The 23,083-nt window shown below is 38.2% G+C and overlaps 3 protein-coding genes and 1 pseudogene across 5 annotated transcripts; all 4 read right to left on the reverse strand.

Moving 5' to 3' along the window:
- Window positions 1-8,265: 8,265 nt before the first annotated feature.
- On the reverse strand, window positions 8,266-9,609 carry LOC138894629 (uncharacterized). Its single transcript, XM_070179340.1, has 2 exons — window positions 9,601-9,609; window positions 8,266-9,018 (listed from the first exon to the last, which is right to left on the reverse strand). Exons 1-2 carry the CDS (start codon window positions 9,607-9,609, stop codon window positions 8,266-8,268), a joined length of 762 nt encoding a protein of 253 aa, XP_070035441.1.
- Window positions 9,610-9,944: 335 nt separating this feature from the next.
- LOC104098649 (premnaspirodiene oxygenase-like) lies at window positions 9,945-19,529 on the reverse strand. 3 transcript variants are annotated; one of them, XM_070177711.1, is made up of 3 exons: window positions 17,944-18,870; window positions 10,930-11,306; window positions 9,945-10,809 (listed from the first exon to the last, which is right to left on the reverse strand). In XM_070177711.1, exons 2-3 carry the CDS (start codon window positions 11,143-11,145, stop codon window positions 10,414-10,416), a joined length of 612 nt encoding a protein of 203 aa, XP_070033812.1. In that variant the 5' UTR covers window positions 11,146-11,306; window positions 17,944-18,870; the 3' UTR covers window positions 9,945-10,413. The 3 variants fall into 3 exon arrangements, 1 of the variants encoding a protein (XP_070033812.1); XR_011408806.1 differs by lacking the exon at window positions 10,930-11,306 and having other exon boundaries at window positions 17,944-19,529; XR_011408807.1 differs by lacking the exon at window positions 10,930-11,306 and having other exon boundaries at window positions 9,945-10,812; window positions 17,944-19,529.
- On the reverse strand, window positions 11,313-17,944 carry LOC108942853 (uncharacterized). The gene is made up of 2 exons (XM_070177710.1): window positions 17,388-17,944; window positions 11,313-17,288 (listed from the first exon to the last, which is right to left on the reverse strand). The coding sequence occupies exon 2, from the start codon at window positions 14,761-14,763 to the stop codon at window positions 12,049-12,051; it is 2,715 nt and encodes a 904-aa protein (XP_070033811.1). The 5' UTR covers window positions 14,764-17,288; window positions 17,388-17,944; the 3' UTR covers window positions 11,313-12,048.
- A 1,274-nt stretch (window positions 19,530-20,803) lies between the features above and the next one.
- Window positions 20,804-22,622, reverse strand: LOC104098642 (premnaspirodiene oxygenase-like; annotated as a pseudogene).
- Window positions 22,623-23,083: the final 461 nt, after the last annotated feature.

Raw genomic sequence — 23,083 nt, forward strand, 5'->3', positions numbered from 1 at the left:
GAGATATTTAAAATAAAGAGTGTTATTTCTTTTGAGTCGTAGTAGTCTTTTGACACTACAAAGTTATAATATTATAGTGGTATTATATTGCTCATCTCGGGTATTATATTTTATCCCGTCAAAAACTTTTGTGTCATTGTTACTCTCTTGTGGTATTTGATTTGCCATGTATATTAGTCATGGGTGGGATTATTATTTTCTTCCAACAGTAAATATCAGTTAGGAGACTAACGGATTTCTCCTTGCAGAAGTGGATCGTCTAGCGATCATTACTCTTTGAGAATCCTCACAAGACGGATGAAATCCCTTGTTTCCACGGCCTAAAAATTCCCTTGATAAATGCAGACAATATCTAACTCTAGCCGTCTCTAGTTTAGTGAAAAGCTTTCCTTTTCAACACCTATAGTAGTGCTTATATAGGCTAGTACTAGAGTTTTAGGAGGAGGACTAGCTAACGAGTTAACGGGCTAATTAGCACCCCTAATGGGTAGGCAATAGCAATTTTCCAGCATATTTATTTCGTACATAGGCTCCATCTTATAATTTTCTCACGTTTCGAATTGGTTGGTGGATATTGATAATAAATCGCAAATTCGCAATAGAGTTATGACGCCATTGATGATCAACATAGTTGATCTCATGATGTTGGTTCACAGTTTCAATCCGAAAGAGAAAGGGAAAATGGTAGCCAAAGAGGGCCAAAATTGAATAAGTCAAGTATTGGGTATTAAAACATACGAAACACAAAATGAATATCTTGCTATCAAGGTTATTTAAGCCGTGAAAACAACATCTTGCATAAATATAGGGTAAGACTGCGTACAATAGACCCTTGTGGTCCGATCCTTCGCATGACGGTACCTTAGTGCATCGAGATGCTTTTTTGCTAGGCAATTAGCCAATTCTTTTATTCACCTTTTAATCTATTCCTCGGGATTTAAATTGATTTTACTTTGACTTATCTCTATCAAGTTGAAGGTCAGGGTCAGTTATAGACGCCTTGAAAATTATTTAGGTTAGATTGCGGATGATTTAACACAAATGGTACCTTACGTTTGGGGGTTAATTAAGTTTTACATTATCCCGAACACATATAACTTATTTAGTTAGCGAGAATTGAACACTTTTGGTTAACTGATAAAATTCTCGAATCGATCATTCAAAACTAACAGAAATCACACCAGTCACGTGTCTCCCATGTGACAAATACAATTAGGATCTTCTTGCCCATTCTCTTCTTCTTCTTTTTTCCTCATTGTCATATATTTTTGTTAATGACAATTTTTTTTCTTCATATTCTAGTGATTTTCTTCTCTGGACTTTCTATTTCGTTGTGGTTGTTTTGAAAGTGAAGGAACATAAAATCTGGGCAGAAGATATCAACTAGGTCTTTTTTTGATGTCATCAATTTGAAAACACATGACAATTCGACTAGTTTTATGGCATGTATATTTTGTTAGTTAAACCAAAATGCTAACGTTTTCGCAAACTTAAAGAATCATATATGTTCAAAAATATAATAGGAATGAAAATACAACTATCTCCAAATTCAAGAGACTATTTGAGTCAAAACTTGCTATGAACTGAATATCAATTAAAGATTATAGCTTGTTCGGTCAAGTTTCTCAAAGTTCAAAAGTATTTATTTTTCTCAACAATAAAAAGGATTAATATCAAGTTGCAAATGATATGGACACTTTCACTGATGGTGATGTACATTTGTTAAATTCAAATTGGCAACTCCACATACAAAGAAAATTATATGGACACTTACACTGATGATGATGGAAATATTTATTAAATTATATTTGGCAATTCCATCTACAAAGAAAATTATATGGACACTTCCACTGGTGGCTACTTCTGAATATTCAAAGAAAATGAGAGGGGCATGTCTCTTGTGTTAACACGGCCCCTTTTTTTTTCTCTCCTTTCAAGCTGCTCCTGTTGCGCTGCATGTGAAAATTTTATTTATGATACATTACTAGGAATTTGTTTTTATAAAAAATAAACAACGATTTTATGAGAAGTTATTTTTTTTAAAATGTAATGATTATCTTTGTACAAAAAACAATTATGAGGTTATTCTTTAAATGTTCTTTTCTATCTTCTTAAAACCATTTTAAACACAAAAGTTGTTTAATGGCAATAAAACCAATTGCAGCACACAAATATTGGCGGCATTTGAGAAGTTGCCAGGAAAGAATGCTCCTCTTACTGGCAATTCAAAGCATTGGTCAATAAAAGTCGGTAAAAGGGAATTAAAATTTTCCCTCCAATTTATTTCGCGGAAAAGTATTCCCTCTACCGCCGCAGAATAGAGCAAACCTATCTCCCTCATCATCGCTGGCGCCCAACGCCTCTCTCACATCACCAGATAATCTTAGGTTTCCTGCAGAAATTCGTCGTTAATTGTTGATATTTCTCAGATCTAGTGTTGTTTCTGTGTCGAATAGATGAAAATTTCACCAATTCCGAGTCACTGGTGCGCATATCTGCTTGAATTTTTATATTATCGATCTGTAATAAACAGTGGATAGGCGATGTGGGTGTAGCTTTTCGAATTATTGTTCGGTAACAAGCAAAATTTGTCTTCTTTTATTGAGGATAACTGATAGAAACTAAGAGTCTATCAAACTGGTTCTCTATACAGTTCCCACAGTAAGCAACAGACTGTAAAATCAAATAGTATAGGGAACCAGGTTCTCTATCTGTTCCCACAGTAAATTGGCAGTAAATAAAGAACGCACGATATTTACGTGGAAAACTCATTGCTCAAGGGATTAAAAACCACGACATACCCCAGTAGGATTTCAACTCCACTAAATCGAGCAAACTTCAGATTACAACCTATTGCAATCTAGAAATTAAGCTCTTAATCCCTCACCCCTTACAATAACTCTATTGTAAGCTCTTTGCAATAACTCTATCACAAGCAACAAACCTTACTAACTCTAGTCAAGAAACTAAACCAAACAGCGATTTAAATCTGTCCTGCAAAGACACTTCTTGAAAGTAGTGTAGGATTACAAATGAAGAACAAAATAACAAAGACTCAACAAACCTAAGGACTTAAGATATCTCCAATCTTTGGATCTGGTCCTTGAGGCTGCAGCAACTTTGTTCTTGAGAGAGGTGGTGGCCAGCACTTGAGAGAATATTATCTTTTGATTTGCAAGTGTTGGAAAGATGAAATCCCTTGCCTAATGTTGATAATATGTGTGTGTGATGTTATCAAGGATGATGCAATAAAGTGTCCTTTAGTTTAGTCTTAGCAAGCTACAACTGTGATTCTGTACTGCTGCCAGACGGTACAGTGCAGCAGCCTACCACATGGTACAGTGCAACAGCTTTTACAGCTGTAGAGTTGATTGCACGACGACTAGGGGTGATCCATATATGTTCTCTCTACTGTTCCCTTATCTGATTTCATTGAGAATTGAACCAGACATCTGACTACTTACTGTGAATGCAAAGGAACTAATTGTATCAGGTTCCTTATCCGGTTTTCTCATGAAGTTTGTCAAATCATCAAAATAAAAGACGCATAACTTATCAATTTCTCCCTTTTTGATGATAACAAACTTAGAATTGATATCCCCCTGAAAATCATATCCCCACATTGTTCCCCCTACGAATCATCCATATTTCCCATGAGAACCAGACCAAAGGAACTGATCACAATTGGTTCCTCGAGACTGTTTAGCAAATCATCAAAACACAAAATAGCATAACTTATCAATTTTTCCCTTTTGATGATGACAAACCCAAAATTGCTATTTCTCCTGAGAATCAGATTCCTTACATGTACTGATCACATCTGGTCCTTACCTGGTTCCTTGAGAACGTTTGGAAAATCATCAAAACATGAAACATCGTAACTTAGGGCAATTTCCCCAATTTTGATGATAACAAACCCAAAATTAATGTTCCCCTTGAGAACCAGATTCCTCACACGTTCCCTTGCGGATCAGACCTATAATCAACATGTTATCAGTAACGTTCCCCTTGCGAAGCAGCGCTATCTTTCATGCACAACACAACATATCAATTCAATTATATCCCCCCTCCCCCCCCAGTTGACACCTGTGTAACTTCCCCATTTTGGGATCATTGAAGAGAATAACAGAAGAAGCACAACCAAAAAGAAGTTTAGCAACATTAACTCATGCTACTAGGGCAACACAACATAAACAATAATAAGAACAACAAGTGAATGTCATTGCACGAAATAGAGTAATTGCCCATAGTAGAGTAATTATAATAAAAGCATAGTAGTTTCAACATTACAGAATATGATATTTTAAACAACTAAAGTATCAATGTCATCAAACATAGGGATCAAAATAAGATAGGAATTCGAGGGAATTTGGAAGGAGTGAAATACATGGATCACTGAGCATGAAGAAAAGTAATGGGCGAAGGACTTGATGAGCATGTCCATTCGTTCATTCACAATCCTTTGATCAATGATCATCTGCTCTCTCAGGTCCTCCACATGTTTAATCAATCTTCCATTCTTACTCTTCAGTTGGGAATTCTATTCTACCAAGGCTCCACGGGGACCTGGTTCTCTACCTATATGAGTAGGCTAAACCATAAATCATATCACCAAGCATCTCCCCAAGCTTCTCCTTATCAAGAACAAACCCAGTCCCAATTTTTAATTCTTCTTCATAAACGTTGGGACTTAGAGGAACAAAGAGGTGATTCTATTTTTGGAACTCAACAATGTCAAGAAGTTCCTTCATTTTTCAGCAATATCATAGTCAACACTCTGCCTAACAGCACTTTTTGAGACTTTAGAGTCTTGTACCTCTCCAAACCCGATAACTCAATATTTTGCTTCTGTAAGGAACCAGGTTCCTCACTCACACTACCCTTTCTTTTTCCTGAGCGGCCATGTCTCCCTCTTCTTCTTCTCAATCTGTTCACCCTTATCATTTGTTGCATCTTTTTCAACCGACTTTCTTTTCTCCATTTTGATCCTTTTTAAATTCTTTCTCACACGTGAAGAATTTTTGGCTTCATTCTCTCTTCTAAATTCACCACATCAGCAGGTCACGCCACTTCATCATCAATCAACCTACTTTTCATCAATCCTTTTCACTGGATCAGAAGTTCGTTTAAATAGAGAACTCAAAAAGAAAAAGGTCATTAGAATTAACATCCTGAGAAGGACTTGAGGGATCAGGTCCCTCATTCAGTTCCCCCTTTTTCAGCACATTCATCAATTCCTCCATCCTTCAAGACTTCTACATCCCAGCAACAATTTTAGCCTCACGCTCTAGAATATTTGATCTACCCCTTCCTTTTCTGTTAAACTTCCATCAAAATCTACCAAAGACTTCTTGTGGTTTTGATTCAGATAGAGTTAGGATTTTGGAAGGTGACAGAGCTGGGTTAACTTCTAGCATATTTGGAGAAAAGGATTTTTTTTTTTAGACAAGGTTGATTTTGGCTTTGAAGAAAAGAATCGGTTTTGGTTGGGTGTAAGAGAAGAAAGTAGTTTTTTTGGGGGCAACCAGTCAGTTCAAAAAAGGTTTAACATTTTGGATTTTAAAAATTAGGCGAGCGGTGGGAATAAATGAATGACATGACACTTCAACAGGTTAAAAAGGCATATAAGTATTAGAAAGACTACTAACTTGTGTCGCAGGAACCAGGTTCCTTGACGGTTTTTGAAAATCTGAGCAAAGATTTCTAGAAGTTCAATGCCACTCTTACTTGTTTTGTCCTGAAACTGCCATGTATGTATACCTGTAACAGTATAGATTTGAGTTAGATGTCATCGAAAAATACCTTTTAGAATTGTAGCTTTCCTTCTTAACATAGCCAATCATCAAGGGACCAGGTCCTTAGTTGAGCTTGATCAACCCCAACTCCAGACGATTTCTTTCAAAATGTTCCTTGCTTAGCGCCTTGGTGAAGATGTTTGCTACCTGGTTCTCTATCTTCTAGAACTTCATAAAAATCAGACCTTTTTCAACATTATCCCTCAAAAAGTGATGTCGCACATCAATGTGCTTTGTCCTCTTGTGATGTATAAGGTTCAAGTCAGCATTAACAGTAGAAAGAGCCACAAAGTTTATTTCTTTGTACCCCATAAGATCAAGCATGACCCCATAAAATGTGTCATTCCAGATATTCTCTTTCTATCCACCAGATATCCAATATAATAAGCATTAGCATATCCAACCAAGTCAAAATTATCTCTTGAAAAATAGACGAGGACTAAGTCCTGCGTTCCCTTAGGATACCTCAAAATTCCTTTGGCATCCTTCAAGTGAGATTCTTTTGGGCTAGGTTCCAATCATTGTTCTGTTTGAAAGCCTAGGGACCATGTGCCACACTTTGTTCCTCTCAAAATGATGGATTTCTTCTTGCATAACAGCTATCCAGTTAGCATTTTTAATGCTTCTTTGATGTTCTTACGCTCAACTTTCATTCCTTTGTTCTGCATCAGGAGTACCTAATGCAACATCAGCAACCATATGTTCAGCTTCAGTCGAGGTGATAGAGGGACCAGGTTCCTCTGTGCCTTTTGGAGATTCTGCTACATCTCCTTCATCACTCTGCTTGACTTGACTCACCAAATCAGTCTTTCCATTTGCAATATCTATAGCTTCACCAGGAACATTTGTAAATTCTTCATCTTCATCGTCTTTGTTATGTGACCCTTTGCCATCATGGTTGAGAACAAAACATTTTGCATCCAAAGGCTCTCGGGTAAGTCAGCTTAGATTTTCTCCCATTGAGAAGTTCATAGAGAGACTTCTCGAGAAGGGACCTGATCATGCACTTGTTAATCAAGTAGCAGGCAGTGTTGACTGCTTCAGCCCACGAACTAGGTCCTTCATGACAAACTTGTTCAGCAAATAAAAACTCACATGCCCAATCGACTGCGCATAACTCAGCATCATCATCAATGACACTTAGGCATGTTAGATCACCATCATTCAGTGAATCAAGGTCTGCAACATAGATGTTCTTGTACATTTTGGCTATCAACAACACTTCACCAGTTTTGAGATTGGTGACAATGCAAGATTTGGACAAAAACTTCACTTCATTTTCCCTTATCACAAAATTTGAGACATACTCAACAAGCTATATTTCAAGCCATTCACATGGTACACATTTTCAGTTGCACGGGGGAGTGTTTTGTCAATTTTGCCAACACTAAGAATATAGCCCTTCTTGTCGTTTTCAAAGGACACACTCCCACATTGCAAGGCCTAGAGTGAGAGGAAATCGTCCATTATTCCAGTCATATGCTTAGAGCAGCTGCTATCCATGTACTATTTTTTGATTGCTACCTTTCACTCCAGCCTGCACATGAAATCACTTATTAGACTTAGGAACCCAAGCCAGCTTGGATCCCTTATAATGATAGAACGGGCGGATCAAACTTATTTTTGCCCATGCAGGCATCACATATTTTCTTTTCGGGGAACCAGGTTCCTCAACAGTAGGCATCTTTTCAACAAAAAATTTATTTTTCTACAAAGACTGAATATTAGTTTTACAAGAGTCTTTGTAATGACCCGTTTGACCACAATGAGTACACAACCAATTATCAGCCACAGTTACATACTTGCTATGGGGATTAAAGGAGGTTTTAGCCTTTTGGAATTCAATTCCTTACTTGTTTCCACCATCACTCTTGCACATAGACGTTATCACATCAGAGGACCGGGTACATTTAAGTGACTTATCAAGATCATTTTAAACCCTTTTCAGATCCTCCTGAAGTTGTCTATTCTTTTCAATCTCAACAACAAGACTTGTTTTAACTTTCTTAAGCTCACTCTCAAGCTCAAGTTGAGCTTCACTAGCCACTTTTTACCCTTAGGGGTGTCCATCCATTTTTTCATTTAGTTTTTCAATAAGGTATTTTCTCTGGTTACTTCTTCCACATGTTCCTTCAAGTCTACAATGGAAACTACCATATCATCCCTCTCTTGTTCTATGTCATCAATTTCTTTAATTAGAGCATTTTTCTCATTAATGAGGCTATGATAAGCATCAATCAAAACATTTGTTAAGGACATCAATTTTTTCTTAGAGAGTTTTTAAATTTCTTTGAACATCAAGAAAACTTACCTCATCTTACTCATTTTCCTCTTCATCATCAAATTTTGCCATGAGTGCAAAGATTGACTCATATTCTGAAGATTAATTGTCAACAACCATCATAGATGCATCTCCTTGTTCATCCTCGCCTTCAGATTCACTGGAGGAATCTCCCCAGTCAGCCAAAGCTTACTTCATCATGTTGTCAACAATATCTCTTCTTTTGAACTTCCTATCAGGGACCTGGTTTATCTTAGCCACCTTATCAGTGTTGGTTTTGTAATGATCCTGCTTATAAGGAGGACAGTCTTTAATGAAGTGTCCAGACTTTCTACACTTATGACAGCAATCATTTCCTTTGAAATTCCTACTGGAACTTCCTTTCTTTGGAATCCCACCATGTTTTTGAATCATCTTTTGGAATCTTCGAATGAGATACTCCATGTTAGATCCATCACTACTTGAGTCATTGTTGGAAGCCTGGAGAACTAGTTTCTTCTCCTTATTGGGCTCTCTTCTTTCAATAACCTTCTTTCTCTTCATCTCATAAGTTTTGAGATTTCCAATAAGCTCGTCAATAGTCAGCTTTTGTAGGTCTTTGGCTTTAGTGATAACATTAACCTTTCTCCCCCAGGAACCTGGTAGAACACTGAGTGTCTTCCGGACCAGCTTGTTGGTTGGAATGATTTCACTAAGAGAATTAAGCTCATTGATTATGGAGGTGAAACAGGTATGCATCTCTTGAATGGCTTCATCCTCTTTCATTTTAAAGAGATCATACTCAGTTGTAAGCATATCTATTTTAGACTGCTTCACCTGAGTAGTTCCCCCGTGAGCCGTTTTAAGAGCTTCCCAGATTTCCTTGGCATATTCACATGCCGAGATACGATTATACTCGTCTGGTCCAATACCACATACAAGAATCTTCTTCGCCTTGAAGTTCTTCTCAACAACTTTTCAGTCAGCATCATTGTATTCTTTTCTTGTCTTTGGAATAGTCCTTGTTCCCTCTCCAACAACCTTCATAGGGACAAAGGGACCATCACAAATCACGTCCCAAAGTTCGGAGTATTCAGCCATAATGAAGTCATGTATTCTTGTTTTTCACCAACCATAGTATTGGTCATTGAATCTTGGGTCTATAGGTTGATTGTCCTTCCTCGAAGTTTGGTGGAGCAGCAGCCTGCCATACGGTACAGTGCAACAGCTTTTACAGCTATAGAGTTGACTGCACGACGACTAGGAGAACTGATCCCTATATGTTCCCTCTGTTGTTCCCTTATCTGATTTCATTGAGAATTGAACCAGACATCTGACTAGTTACTCTGAACGCAAGGGAACTAATTGTATTAGGTTCCTATCTGGTTTTCTCATAAAGTTTGTCAAATCATCAAAACAAAAGACGCATAACATATCAATATATAACAGTAATCGCAAGTTTGTCTGATGATCCAATTTGGAGCTTGAGGAATTTTATGCAGAAATTTGGATCAATCTGGTAATTTTTTATATAGGTCAATTTACAGCCGCCATATCTGAATAAGAAGTTATGGTTCTACCATTTTGATCAAAGTATCTTAATAATCCTGAATGGACTCTGCTAATTTGGTATTGGATTGCCAAATTAAAGCATAAATTTTCACTTTTGGTTGACTTGGTTAGATATAATTCACCATCATGTAAAGTCCTAACAAGGCCCTGAGAGGATCAAGCACACACATAGATCTTTATTCATGTTAAAACTATATTACTATTGTTGATCTCATGATAGGAATAATCTGATGGGAAGTTACATGTTAATTGCTTAATCGGTTTTAAAATCTATATTATCTGATTTGATCTATACAACTAAATCTGGAATATCAATGTGGACCAAAAACAATGTCTTAGAGAAAAGAGAAACATAATGTGATCATATTATTACATACTACACAAAACGGTGGACCAGATTCTTTGGTCCGATCTTCTGAACCAAGATTGTACAACCAACTGTGAATCTTATTCTTTGCTTATTTTCAGGTTAAACTTCAACGATAAATGGGAGACACAAATATATACCAAACTAAAGGAGGTGAAGCACCATATACGGTATGAGCATTCACCATTTAAAGCGCAACATCAAAAAAATTCATCGATTCTGTAATCTATGGCAATTAAGCACAGATCTTTTTGTTTCGCTGCACTTAATCCATCCTTTTCAATTAGATCTTCTAGACTAATTCCATATGGAAGCACCCAATTAAAGTGGTAGAGGAGCGGAGCCAAAGGATGTTTAACATTAGCTAAACCAAATTGCATTCCTGGACAATTTCTTTTTCCTGCACCAAATGGAATAAGCTAAAAGTGATTTCCAATAAAGTCAACAGAAGAATTTTCAAATCTCTCTGGTATAAAACTCTCAGTGTCATGCCAACTTTCTGGATCTCTTCCAAGTGCCCATGAATTGATTAGTACTCTGATCTTGGGAGGTACTTTATATCCATTAATATATGTTTGTTTCGTACATTGCCTGGGCAGAAAAGGACTTGGAGGATGTAGCCTTAACGTTTCTTTAATAACTAACTTTAGGTATGACAATTTATCAAGATCTTTTTCATCAAAACTTGTCTTTCCTTTGAAGACTTGTCTCACTTCACTTTGTGCCTTGGCCATAATATTTGGGTTCCTCATCAATTCCGATAATGCACAAGTAATAACGGCAGCTGAAGTTTCTATTCCAGCAACAAACATGTCCTACTTCAACAAAAAATAAATATATAAATAAAGACAACATAATTCATACGTATCTAAGGTGGTAATAGACAATCCAATGAGAATAGTATACAAATTGAAATGGTTAAGGAGAAAATATACAGAGATTACTGCTTTTGTGTGATCATTTGTGATTGGAAATTGAAGTTCGCCAGTTTCCTTAATTCTTAGGAGATCATCAACCAAATCTTCACCTCCAAACTCACTATTTCCCTTACTTCCAAGTGCTCTATTCATAATATGCTCATTAATGATGTTCTCCAGAGCTGCATCAACCTTCTGATGCAGCTTTAACAATCTCGATTTCACCCCACTCATCTTGTGAAGTAACTTCCAAGAAGGGAACAAATCAACCACAGAAAATTCTCCTAATGAATCCAGCACTTCCCTCAACAAATTGATCAACCCGTCTTGATATTTGTCTACTTTTCTAAAGGCTGATCTACATGTCACAGAGTTTGTAAACCGAAGAATTTTTTCTGTTATGTTGACAACAGAACCATTCATTGAATGAACTGATGAAACGAGACTCAAAATCTCATCATTCCTAACTGAACTAAAAGACTTAGGGGTCGTTTGGTAGGGTGTATAAGAACAGTGCGAAATAAGGTGTATTAGTAATGCATGCGTTAGTAATGCAAGCATTAGTTATGCAGATATTATAACTTATCTACTGTTTGATGTGTTGTATTAAAAATTATAATGCATTGCATAATTTTTAAGAAAAATAGTTGTTTACAAAAATGCCCTACATATTCTCTAGCTTAAGGGACTTTAAGGATAATTTTGTCTTTAATCATACTAATGCATGCATTAATAGCCTTTGTATTACTAATGTCATGATTTTCTATGCATTACTTATACATAGGATAATACCAAACACATGTTGAAAAAATATACCAAACAAGGTATTAGTAATGCTCCGATACCACTTGTCGCGGACCCGTTTTCTAGGGGCTCAGCGAGGGCAGCAAGATAGCCTGACTACTACTCTTGCTTCAGCCCTTAACAAGAAACAAGCACAAAATCGTGCTTTGGACCAAGGCAATCACACAAACTCAAAGGTTGGAGGGATAACGAAAATGAAAGACACAAAGATGGGAGGCCAAGGCCAATTTTCGGGGTTTATCTCATATACAAAAGAAGGAAATACAAGTAAAGAGATCTGTCTTCTAACAAGACTTATGTATCCTATTTATACAGAAAAATGCCCACAAGCAACTAAGTTGGTTGTGGGACCGGCCAGTCTGGAATGCACTGCTCTATGCTGGATTCCTGGAAGATGTTGGCAGTCCAGGTGCCAATTGACTTGTCCAGCTGCTGTGGTCCCTTTCTTGCTGGCAGGCATTTGTTCTCAGATTCCTCCAGACAGGATGTGACCCTACCTAGCGGCGCAGCACTTGCCTTTGCTGGCGGAAAGTAGCCTCTATGAGGGCCCGGACAGCCTGTCGGATTGTTGCCTCCATGTGCAAAGACCTTCTGGTCTTTGCCAGCCCAGTTTGGCTCGTTTGGCAGCCCTTTAGGCGGCGAATTTGGGCGAAAAATATGCGGGTCGGAACACTCTCCCCCACTTGAAATGGCGACGACCTCGGCGCCACAACGATTCAAGTAGTCGTGAACTTGATCTTTGAACGGCCATAATGCCTCATATTTTTCCCACGTCGCCCCTTCTGTCGGTTGCCCCTTCCATCGGACAAGAAATTGGGCGCTTGAATTGCCCCAACCTACTCCTTGTATCACCCGATGCTTGATAATGGTCTCGACCTTTTTGTCGACGACCGAAGAACTTGTGAAAACTGTTGGTCGCCTGGATTGCCTCCGCTCCTTATCACCCTTGTCTCTACAAGGTGCCTGTAACGGACTGACATACCTCGACCCAAGTAGCTTTCCACATTGCTTCCTTGAATCCCCCAACTTTGGATGTGCCATGTACGGACCCTTGGCAGGTGGCTTCGTCCACACAATTAAGTCCTTACCCTTAAGGACTCGTTGTTCCGAAGGAGTCAAGGCTTTGTCCCTCTTGACCTCCTTAGTCCCTGTCCCGACTGCCAACACCGGTGCCCCCTTTTCCTTGAAGCCTTTTACGGTTTGAATTGCGGACAGCAAACTAACAACTTGTGGTACCCGAACTGCCTGCACCACACACGGACCCCTTGGGTCATATATGTAAATCTGGTTGAGAAATGGGCAGATGAATGCCTTCACTGCATCCCAATAGTCTAGCCCCAGAACCAGATCAAACACGTCCAGAGAAGCGACAAAGAAACTCACGTTTCCCTGCCAAGCTCCTAAGTTGAGCTGCACATTGCGGGTGACCCCTTTCACGTTGGTGGGTTTGGCGTTTACCGTCTTCAGTACAGAACTGCTAGGACCGAACACAAGGCCAAATGACTTGACCTTTGCTTCAGACACAAAATTGTGTGTCGCGCCGGTGTCTACCATGATGCGGACTGATTGTCCGTTTAATTGTGCATCCACGAACAGTGATCCTGGTTCCCCTGACTGGCGTTCTTTGCCAATCACATCATCGCCTAAAGCGTGAACCAGTTTGACAATGTCATGCTTCCCCAAAGCAGGCTTTTCGGCAACTACTGCGCCCAGTACCATGTTGCCAAGATGAGCTATGTGCGGCGGTTGTTCTCTGGCTTGTTCACCCGCTTGGATTCTTTCCTCTGTAAGCTTCCGCTCGGCAATAATTATGGCGCCGAGCTTCTTCAAAGAAGGACAATCTTTGCAAGTATGACTAGTGTCCTTGCAGATGTAACAACTTTGGCGGGAACCAGCATCCTTCCTCCTTTGGTTGTACCGATCGCGCCAAGGCGCCTGATTGCCTTGTTCTCTGGAATCGCGGTCTGGGGCAGCAACTTTTTTGCCCCTGTCCTGATATCCTTGGTCTCCATCCGTCTGGAAGTTGGTGTCCCTCGCCTTTGTGGGTTCTGTCCTATAATCATTTAAGGACTCCGCAACCGCAATAGCTTCATCGACGTCTTTGACTTGACGTCGCTGCAATTCCTGTCTTGCCCAGTCTTGAAGACCATCGATGAAAGTGAATAACAAGTCATCGCTTGCTAAGTTTGGAATTTGCAGAATGAGTTTCGTGAAATCTTTCACGTACTCGCTTATGGAAGTTGTTTGCCTGAGCTCTCTCAACTTCCTACGTGCCTCGTTGACAACGTTTTTTGGGTAAAACTGGCGCTTCAGTTCGAACTTGAACTGATCCCAGCCGTTGATGGAGCAAGTTCCTTTCTCCATGTCGGCCTTCTTCCGTCTCCACCAAAGCATGGCGGTCTCGGCAAGATACATCGTTGCTGCACGGATCTTGGCAGCCTCATCAACGATGTAAAGGTGCTCAAAGTAGTCTTCCATCTTCCAGATGAAGTTCTCTACTTCTTGAGGGTCTCGTTCGCCCCTAAACTCCTTCGGTTTTGGGCCCTCGATCTTGGTTTCCCGCACCGTCACATGACCAGTGCCACCGGCTAACTCTACTGCCTTCAGTTGCTGCTTTAGGAGCTCAATCTCCCCGTGCAATGCTGATACAGCCTCGGTCAGCTTCAGCTCAAGGTTGGTAAGTCCTTCCTTGTGCTCAAAACTTGCTTGATCTACTGACTCTTTGACCTCGTCAAGTCCATCTAGGGTCGTAGACTCAAGTGCTTGGAAGTTATGCAGAACTTCCCCCATGTGCTGGTTTAGAGCATCTAAACTAGCTTCAGTGAGACCCATTCTCACGTTTAAAGGATCTGAGACAGAAGCCTCACGATCATCACCAAGTCTAACCTGTTGTGGGGGCGGCGGTAAAGCTGGCGCCTCACTTGTTACGGCTATGGTGGGATCTCGAACTTTGCTTGTTCCTCTCTTCTTTGGTTTCTGCCTCTTTGTTGGTGACTCGTCTCTGCCACGATTGTTGTCTAAATTTGCGATATCTCCATCAGTTGCCATGGTCGATAACCTTTGCTCCGATACCACTTGTCGCGGACCCGTTTTCTGGGGGCTCAGCGAGGGCAGCAAGATAGCCTGACTACTACTCTTGCTTCAGCCCTTAACAAGAAACAAGCACAAAATCGTGCTTAGGACCAAGGCAATCACCCAAACTCAAAGGTTGGAGGGATAACGAAAATGAAAGACACAAAGATGGGAGGCCAAGGCCAATTTTCGGGGTTTATCTCATATACAAAAGAAGGAAATACAAGTAAAGAGATCTGTCTTCTAACAAGACTTATGTATCCTATTTATACAGAAAAATGCCCACAAGCAACTAAGTTGGTTGTGGGACCGGCCAGTCTGGAATGCACTGCTCTATGCTGGATTCCTGGAAGATGTTGGCAGTCCAGGTGCCAATTGACTTGTCCAGCTGCTGTGGTCCCTTTCTTGCTGGCAGGCATTTGTTCTCAGATTCCTCCAGACAGGATGTGACCCTACCTAGCGGCGCAGCACTTGCCTTTGCTGGCGGAAAGTAGCCTCTATGAGGGCCCGGACAGCCTGTCGGATTGTTGCCTCCATGTGCAAAGACCTTCTGGTCTTTGCCAGCCCAGTTTGGCTCGTTTGGCAGCCCTTTAGGCGGCGAATTTGGGCGAAAAATATGCGGGTCAGAACATAATGCTTGCATTATTTTTTCTAATACTTCCTATCAAACGATCCCTTAGAGGTCGTTTGGTAGAGTGCACTAGAGAAAACAATGCATGCATTAGTTTTGTGTATTAGTAATACCTTGTTTGGTACACTTTTTCAACCTATGTATAACTAATACAAGCATTAGTTATACACCCTATTTGGTATTATCCTATGTATAGCTAATGCATAGCAAACTATGGTATTAGCAATATCAAGGTTATTAATACATGCATTAGCATGGTTAAAGGCCAAATTATTCTTAAACTCCATTAAAGCTAAAGAATATGAAGGGCATTTTTGTAAACAACTAATTTTCTTAAAAATTATGCAATGAATTTTAGTTTTTAATACACCACACTAAACAATGGATAAGAGATAATCTCTGCATAACTAATGCTTGCATTACTATTCTCTGCATTACTAATACACTTTATTTAGTACTATTCTTATACATCCTACCAAACGACCCCTTAACCATCTTGGCACTTAGAAGTTCTGTAACACATAAGTTACGCATTTGTCTCCAATTGTCACCATATGGTGCAAATGCAATGTCCTTACCATTGTAAGTAATGATATTTATGTATGTTAGTTGTGGTTTAGCAGCGAAGGCATGTTCGTGAATTTTTAAAACTTCTTTAGCCACATTAGCTGATGATATGACTACTACAGGAATTTCTCCAAGTTGCAAATACATGATAGGCCCATTCTTTCTTGCTAACTTTCTAAGAGTGCGATGTGGAAATGCTCCTCTCAAGTGATGGATACTTCCAATAAGTGAGAGTTGTCACACTCCTTTTTTTCTCCTTAGCTACCCTCTTTAAAAAAGATAAAGTTGATTTTAAAGCTCAAAAGAGTTTTCAATTAGAAAGTGACGGAAATTGTGTTTCAAAGGATTTTCAGAGTCGCCACCTCACATTTGGTTTTGGTGTGCCAGGTCACCGTTTAAAAATGATTTTTCCTTTTAAAAACACATTTAGACTCTAAAACATAGTCTGCACCAGAATTTCTGAGTAAGGGGGTTCATTTGACTCGGGGAGAAGGTGTTAGGCATTTTTCGAGTCCCGTAATTAGTACGATTGCATACATAATTCGGTTGGTTTTAAAGGGTACTCAAATTGAGGTAAAACACACAAAAGCACAAATAAGCACAAAAGGTTCGAGGTCGTCCCCACCTAAAAGAAAAATAAGAGAAAAGAAAGCACTAAAGAAAGTATACTAAAAATTCTAATCTATCCTACACTGCTTCCTTCACGGCCTCCAAATACAAGTACTAAGAGGCATTCCCCCGGATGGATTAATTAACTAAGGGGGCGACCTCTCACCTCAAATAAATGAAAAGAAAAGAAGAGGCCTAAAGTTTGCCTACCCGAGTGTGACCGACCTAAACATGCTACTAGCGAATAATATAACAAATTAAATGAATAAATAAAGGAGAACTAAATAAGAGGAAAATTCTAAATCATGCTCATATTCTTTTAACTTCTTATTTCAGGTATTTGACCGAGCCCAATTTTTAAAGCATGTGAGAAATAGTTAATTACTAATGGGCTAAGTTTTTCCCCATCCCTACGGCCAAACAACCATTTAAGACACATAATGATCAACCAAAAGCAATCATTCAACACGTAAAAGCATTTAAAAGAAGTTATCAACTAAACTAAAATGGAACGACAGAATAGGTAGTCTTGAAACATGAGAAGAGCTTCTGAACTTTGATTAACCTCATCCTTGTATATCATCTCTCAATTCCAGTGAACTACGCACTATATGGTGGCTAATCCTATAGCTCTATGAAGTGACACGAACTCACTGTTAAGTTCAATTCTTAACAATTGCACTCATATTGTATTCTTCTACGCTAGCCTCGCGAGTTACCCCAAAACCCATTTTAACAAGTGATCATTTTAAAAAAGATCCAATTAAAGGAGGTATGAGCCAAACTATGAGACTAATCCACTAAAGCTCAAAGGTACCGTCAAATAATTCCAACTTGACACTAAGAGGACCTATTAATCTATCGAGAAAATGATCTCCATCAAACATGTGAATAAGATAACTTTCTGTCCAGACACCCATTGACAATAAGAACACTAGTTACAGTAAGCTCTAACACTCTGAAGGGAAGATAAAATTCGAATAAACACTTTGTGATAGAAGTAACTTAGGACCTAACAAATCAAGAATAACCTGTGCCGCTCTCGATAATTTAAATGTGCTATGGACAAAATTCTCTATAAATGACTACCCCAATGGCAACTTTAAAGAGAATTACTAGAGGAGAACATGACTACGCTACTGAAAACTAACAAGATATAAACTAATATTGATGAAGCACTAAGGATCATGATTAATAAATACAAACAGAGCTCAAAAAGCTAATATCGTGCTTAACATTATCACACAATCAGAAACCAAAATCAGAGAAAATTGGGATAATAGGCCAATACTATATTTCAATCACATAGAAGCCAAATATTAAAGAGAAAGATAGGGAGAAGAGTGGACCTCAACGAGCAAATTCCTTATAATTAACTTTGGTCGAAAGTACCAACAAATGAAATGTTGACGACGAAAGCTCGACTGAAATAGCAGTTTTCCTTTAATAGCAAAATAAAGCAGGTCGACTACAAACTCTGAGTCTGAAAACCAGCGAAATAGGGGCTAATTCAATCCAGGAACCGGGATCCGAAATCACGAACTCGACAACGAACTCAAACCAAATCTCAGCACCTCAAGTGAATTCCATGGTCGAAATCAAAATAGAAGCCAAATTCTTTTTTTTGATTTTTGATTCAAAAGAAAAGAGAAACTGAACCTAACTTTTTTGGAATTTTCATTCTGTAAATCTCGGATGGCTGTCAGATTCTCTAAAGAAACAGATGAAATCAAAAATGAAACCTCCTTCAAACCCTAGAACCTTCTTCTCTGTTCTCCCTTTTTCTCAAAGTTTTCTGTCCAAAAATTCCCCACGAAAATCTGAAAAATGGAGTATATATAGAGAACCTAGAATGTTCTCTCCTTCCTCTCCAAGAAACAGAAAATTTCCCTTCTTTTCTTCTCATGAAAATCTGAAAAAAATAAGTAAAGGACAAATGGAGGGAGTAGATCGAGTGAGACTCAATCCTACGCTCTCCATTAATCCTATCCTTGCCTTCAAATGAATTTCGTGTGAGCGCGTGAGAGAGATGGAATATTTTTGTTAGAAGTTCGTTATGGCTACGGCCACGTGGAAGAAAGATAAGGGGGAAGAGGGGGGACCAAGCACGTGCCGGATTTGGCATTTTCAGGCGAGTTTGGACGGCGGTAGCGAGTGACTGGGTTGGGTGCGGCTGGTGGGGGGAATTTTGGGGCTAGGGTTTAGTGTGAAAGAATTGTGGCCATTGGATTTGAGTAGGGTGAATGGCTGGGATTAAAAATGTACTGAGTCGGGTAGGACAGATGGGTCGGTGGGTCATAGGGGCTAAGGGGGATTGGGCTGGGGCTTGGTTTTGGTCTTGTTGGGCTCAAAGTTGGCCGAAATTGCATCATAATTGGGCTTCTTTTCTAATCTGAAGGTTCATTAACCAAAAACCCTAAACCTCTTCCATAATAATACAAAATACTTATAAAAAAAGGTAAAATTACTCACCATCAATTAGAATAAACTAATAAAACTAACTATAAAAAGTTAAACTTTATTTTGGTATTTTCAAAGATTTTACTTAAATAAAAGTAAAATAAAATAAGCTAGAAGCAATAGCAATATTAAAATGATATTCCTACAAAAACAATAATAACCTAAATTAAATACAAGTAAGATGAAAATGAAACTATTTTTTAAGTTTTCAAATTTATGTTCTAAAATTAAAATTAAAATTGAAGATAAAAATTCTAAAAACTCAAATAGATATTAAAATACTACGAATATTAAAAATAACTTTAATGTGCGGGTCAAAAATTACGTGCTTACAAAAGTCTCCATGGACACGGAGGCAACTTTTGTTGTTCTGATTTTCTAAAAAAGAAGGAGAAGAACATGAGGAGTGCAACAAAGTTGATAGTAGAGGAATAAATCTCCATTTCTTAACAGTAAGGAAGGACTTTTGATGTATATATTGCTTCAGATAATTTTCGCTGTCTTTTATATAATGGTTCAAACAGCTGAAGTCATAAAAAATCTAGGAAGACAGATTCAATGCGTAATAACTAGTTCAGTTAAATGATCTAGAGAAGCCATACCAAGGTATGGAACCAGGTGCGGTTATCAAGGCACATTCAATTTATAACCACATTAATCACAACTCATACTTCCTCCTTAATGTTTGTCAATGGCTAGTGAGACATAGGCGGTTGGTGAGCCTAATAGGCCATATGGCTGTAATCTTGCGTACTTATTGTCATGTCTCGAATCTAACCTATTGATAAACCTACTACCACTTTAAAAACTTATTGTTGTTTTCATAGTTTCTACTTTTAGAGATAAGTTTATCTCGATCTTGCTCTTCTTTTCCTTCTAAATAAGCATAAAATGATTCATATGCACATAAATTTTGAATTAGCTAGCTAGCAGTTTCTGCCGTAAAACAGTTGATATATTTTTCTCTTATAGCAAATAACATGGTAGTTTACTTCCTGCAACGGATGATGGTATCTTGTGATTTTATTACTGGCCGCTGGGGAAGTGGATCCAAGAAATTTGCAGCTTAAGGCCTTGATTTTCTCGTCTTGTTGACATGAATTTATTACTATTATCAAGTTTGAATGACGGAAGCAAGTACTAGCTCCACGCTGTTACATGTGACCGTATTTTCTTAGTCCATTCAGACAACTTTCTAATTTAAAAAATAATTTAATGAAAACTTTAGTACTTAACCCTTAACAAGTTCTTACCGATACACAATTTTAAGGACACAAATTTCAAAAGTCTTATAGTCAAACAAATATTATGACATGTTTAGATAATAAATTTTAAAAGTTTTTTTTTATTTTCTTATAATCCGTATCTAATTAGACTATACCATATTAATTGATACGGAAACGGAGGGAGGGATGGAGTAGTATTTTAGTAACATACTACACAACACGGTGGAACAGATTCTTCTGTCCGACCTTCCGAACCAAACCTGTACAAGTTACAACCGACTCTGGATCTTATTCTTTGCTAATTTTCACTGTTAAATTTACAACTTGTTTGGATGATTGTTACCTTATTGTTTTCTCTCGCTTGTCCTTTTTTATTAATAATAATCATATTTTATCTTTTACCTTATATTTTTATTTAATAATATTACCTCGTATCTTACTTTATCTTTATAATATAGCAAATTTATTCTTCATATTATTGATGCATGACATCATAAAGCGACGACAAACAATACAATCTATATATCAAAACATACAATACAATATAATACAATATTATATGGTACATTACGAAACGATACATAACAACCATCCAAACGAGCTGTTAAAGATAAAAAACGCGACATGAATATAAACCAAATTAAAGGAGGTGAAGCATTATATAGGGTATGAACTTTCAGCATTGAAAGCACAATATCAAAAGTTTTCGTCACTTCTGTGATCTGTGGCAATTAAGTACAGATCTTTTTGTTTTGCTGCACTCAATCCCTTCTTCTCAATCATATCCAGATCTTCTGGACTAATTCCATATGGAAGTGCCCAATTAAAGTGGTAGAGGAGCCGAGCCAAAGGATGTTTAACATTAGCTAAACCAACAAATCCTTTTTCCTGCACCAAATGGAATAAACTGAAAGTGATTTCCCATAAAGTCAATAGAAGATTTTTCAAATCTCTCTGGTATAAAACTCTCAGGGTCCTGCCAACTTTTTGGATCTCTTCCAAGTGCCCATGAATTGATTAGTACTCTGGTCTTGGGAGGTATTTTATATCCATCAACATATGTTTGTTTCGTACATTGCCTGGGCAGAAAAGGACTTGGAGGATGTAGCCTTAACGTTTCTTTAATAACTAACTTTAGGTATGACAATTTATCAAGATCTTTTTCATCAAAACTTGTCTTTCCTTTGAAGACTTGTCTCACTTCACTTTGTGCCTTGGCCATAATATTTGGGTTCCTCATCAATTCCGATAATGCACAAGTAATAACGGCAGCTGAAGTTTCTATTCCAGCAACAAACATGTCCTACTTCAACAAAAAATAATTACATAAAGGACAACATATTCGTACATGCATGTACAAGGTAATAGATAATCCAAAGAGAATAGTGTACAATTTAAAATGTTTTAAGGAGAAAACTTACAGAAATTACTGCTTTTATGTGATCATTTGTGAGTGGAAATTGGAATTCACCATTCTCCTGAATTCTTAGGAGAACATCAACCAAATCTTCACCTCCAAACTCACCATTTCCCTTGCTTCCGAGTGCTCCATTCTTAATATGCTCATTCAGTATGTTCTCCAGAGCTGCATCAACCTTCTGATGTAGTTTTAACAATCTCGACTTCACCCCACTTATCTTGTGAAGTAACTTCCAAGAAGGGAACAAATCAGCCACAGCAAATCCTCCTAATGTATCCAGTACTTCCCTCAACAAATTGATCAACTCGTCTTGATCTTGGTTTACTTTTCCGAAAGCTGATCTACACGTGACAGAGTTTGTAAATCGAAGGATTTCTTTTGTTACGTTGACAACAGAACCATTCATGGATCGAATTGATGAAACGAGACTTGAAATCTCATCATTCCGAATTGAACTAAAAGACTTAACCATCTTGGCACTTAAAAGTTCTGTAACACATATGTTACGCATTTCTCGCCAATTGTCACCATAGGGTGCAAATGCAATGTCCTTATAATTGTATGTATTAATGGCTATGGATGTAAGTTGTGGCTTAGAAGTGAAGGCAAGTTCGTGAGATTTTAGAACTTGTTTTGCCATAATAGGTGATGATATGACTACTGCAGGAATTTCTCCAAGTTGCAAATACATGATAGGACCATACTTTCTTGCTAATTTTCTAAGAGTACGATGTGGAAATGCTCCTCTCAAGTGATGGATACTTCCAATAAGGGGGAGTGTCCATGGACCTGGAGGCAACTTTTGTTGTTTTGATTTATTTCTCTTATCAAGTAGAACAAAAAGGAAGGAAAAGAAGATGAGCAGTGCAATAAAATTGAAAGTAGTGAAATGAATGATCTCCATTTTTTTAACTCGTAACTAAGGAAAAGGAGCTTTAGATTATGCATATTGCTTCCGTAAGTTTTAGCAGTCTTTTATAGCAAGGCACATCCAATGCATACTGTTAACTTGTTCAGCTATACCTGTTAGGATTTTAAGCTTGCGTAGCTTAAAGAGAGTGAATGAGAAATGGAGGAAAAATAAAATATTTGAGTTTCCCTTGGGAAAGGGACATTGTCCCATATCGGAGGAAGAAAAGGCTTTTGATGAGTATATATATAATTGCTCTTCTTCTAGCTCTTAAAGAGTTAAGAAAAAAGCAAGCCTCGCGCCGTCGTCATCGCTCGCTTCGGCTTCGGCTTCGGCTACGGCCATAGCTACGGCTACGGATTCTCAAAGATTGATTGATTAATCTTTTTGGACAAAATGAGTTTGAATCCCAGAATCTTTCACTTACGAAATTTTCTGAGCTTCTTCTTCTTCTTCTTCTTCTTCTTCTTCTG

This window comes from Nicotiana tomentosiformis, chromosome 6 (assembly GCF_000390325.3).
Source record: "Nicotiana tomentosiformis chromosome 6, ASM39032v3, whole genome shotgun sequence".
Classification (NCBI taxonomy): Eukaryota; Viridiplantae; Streptophyta; class Magnoliopsida; order Solanales; family Solanaceae; genus Nicotiana; species Nicotiana tomentosiformis.

Excerpts from the sequence above, each read along its gene's own strand:
- LOC104098649 (XM_070177711.1), bottom strand. The coding sequence starts at position 11,145 with ATGAGTGGGGTGAAATCGAGATTGTTAAAGCTGCATCAGAAGGTTGAT. Across the intron at positions 10,810-10,929 it reads ACACAAAAGCAGTAATCTCT|GACATGTTTGTTGCTGGAAT; the intron begins GTATATTTTCTC and ends TTGTTGAAGTAG.
- LOC108942853 (XM_070177710.1), bottom strand. The coding sequence starts at position 14,763 with ATGGCAACTGATGGAGATATCGCAAATTTAGACAACAATCGTGGCAGA.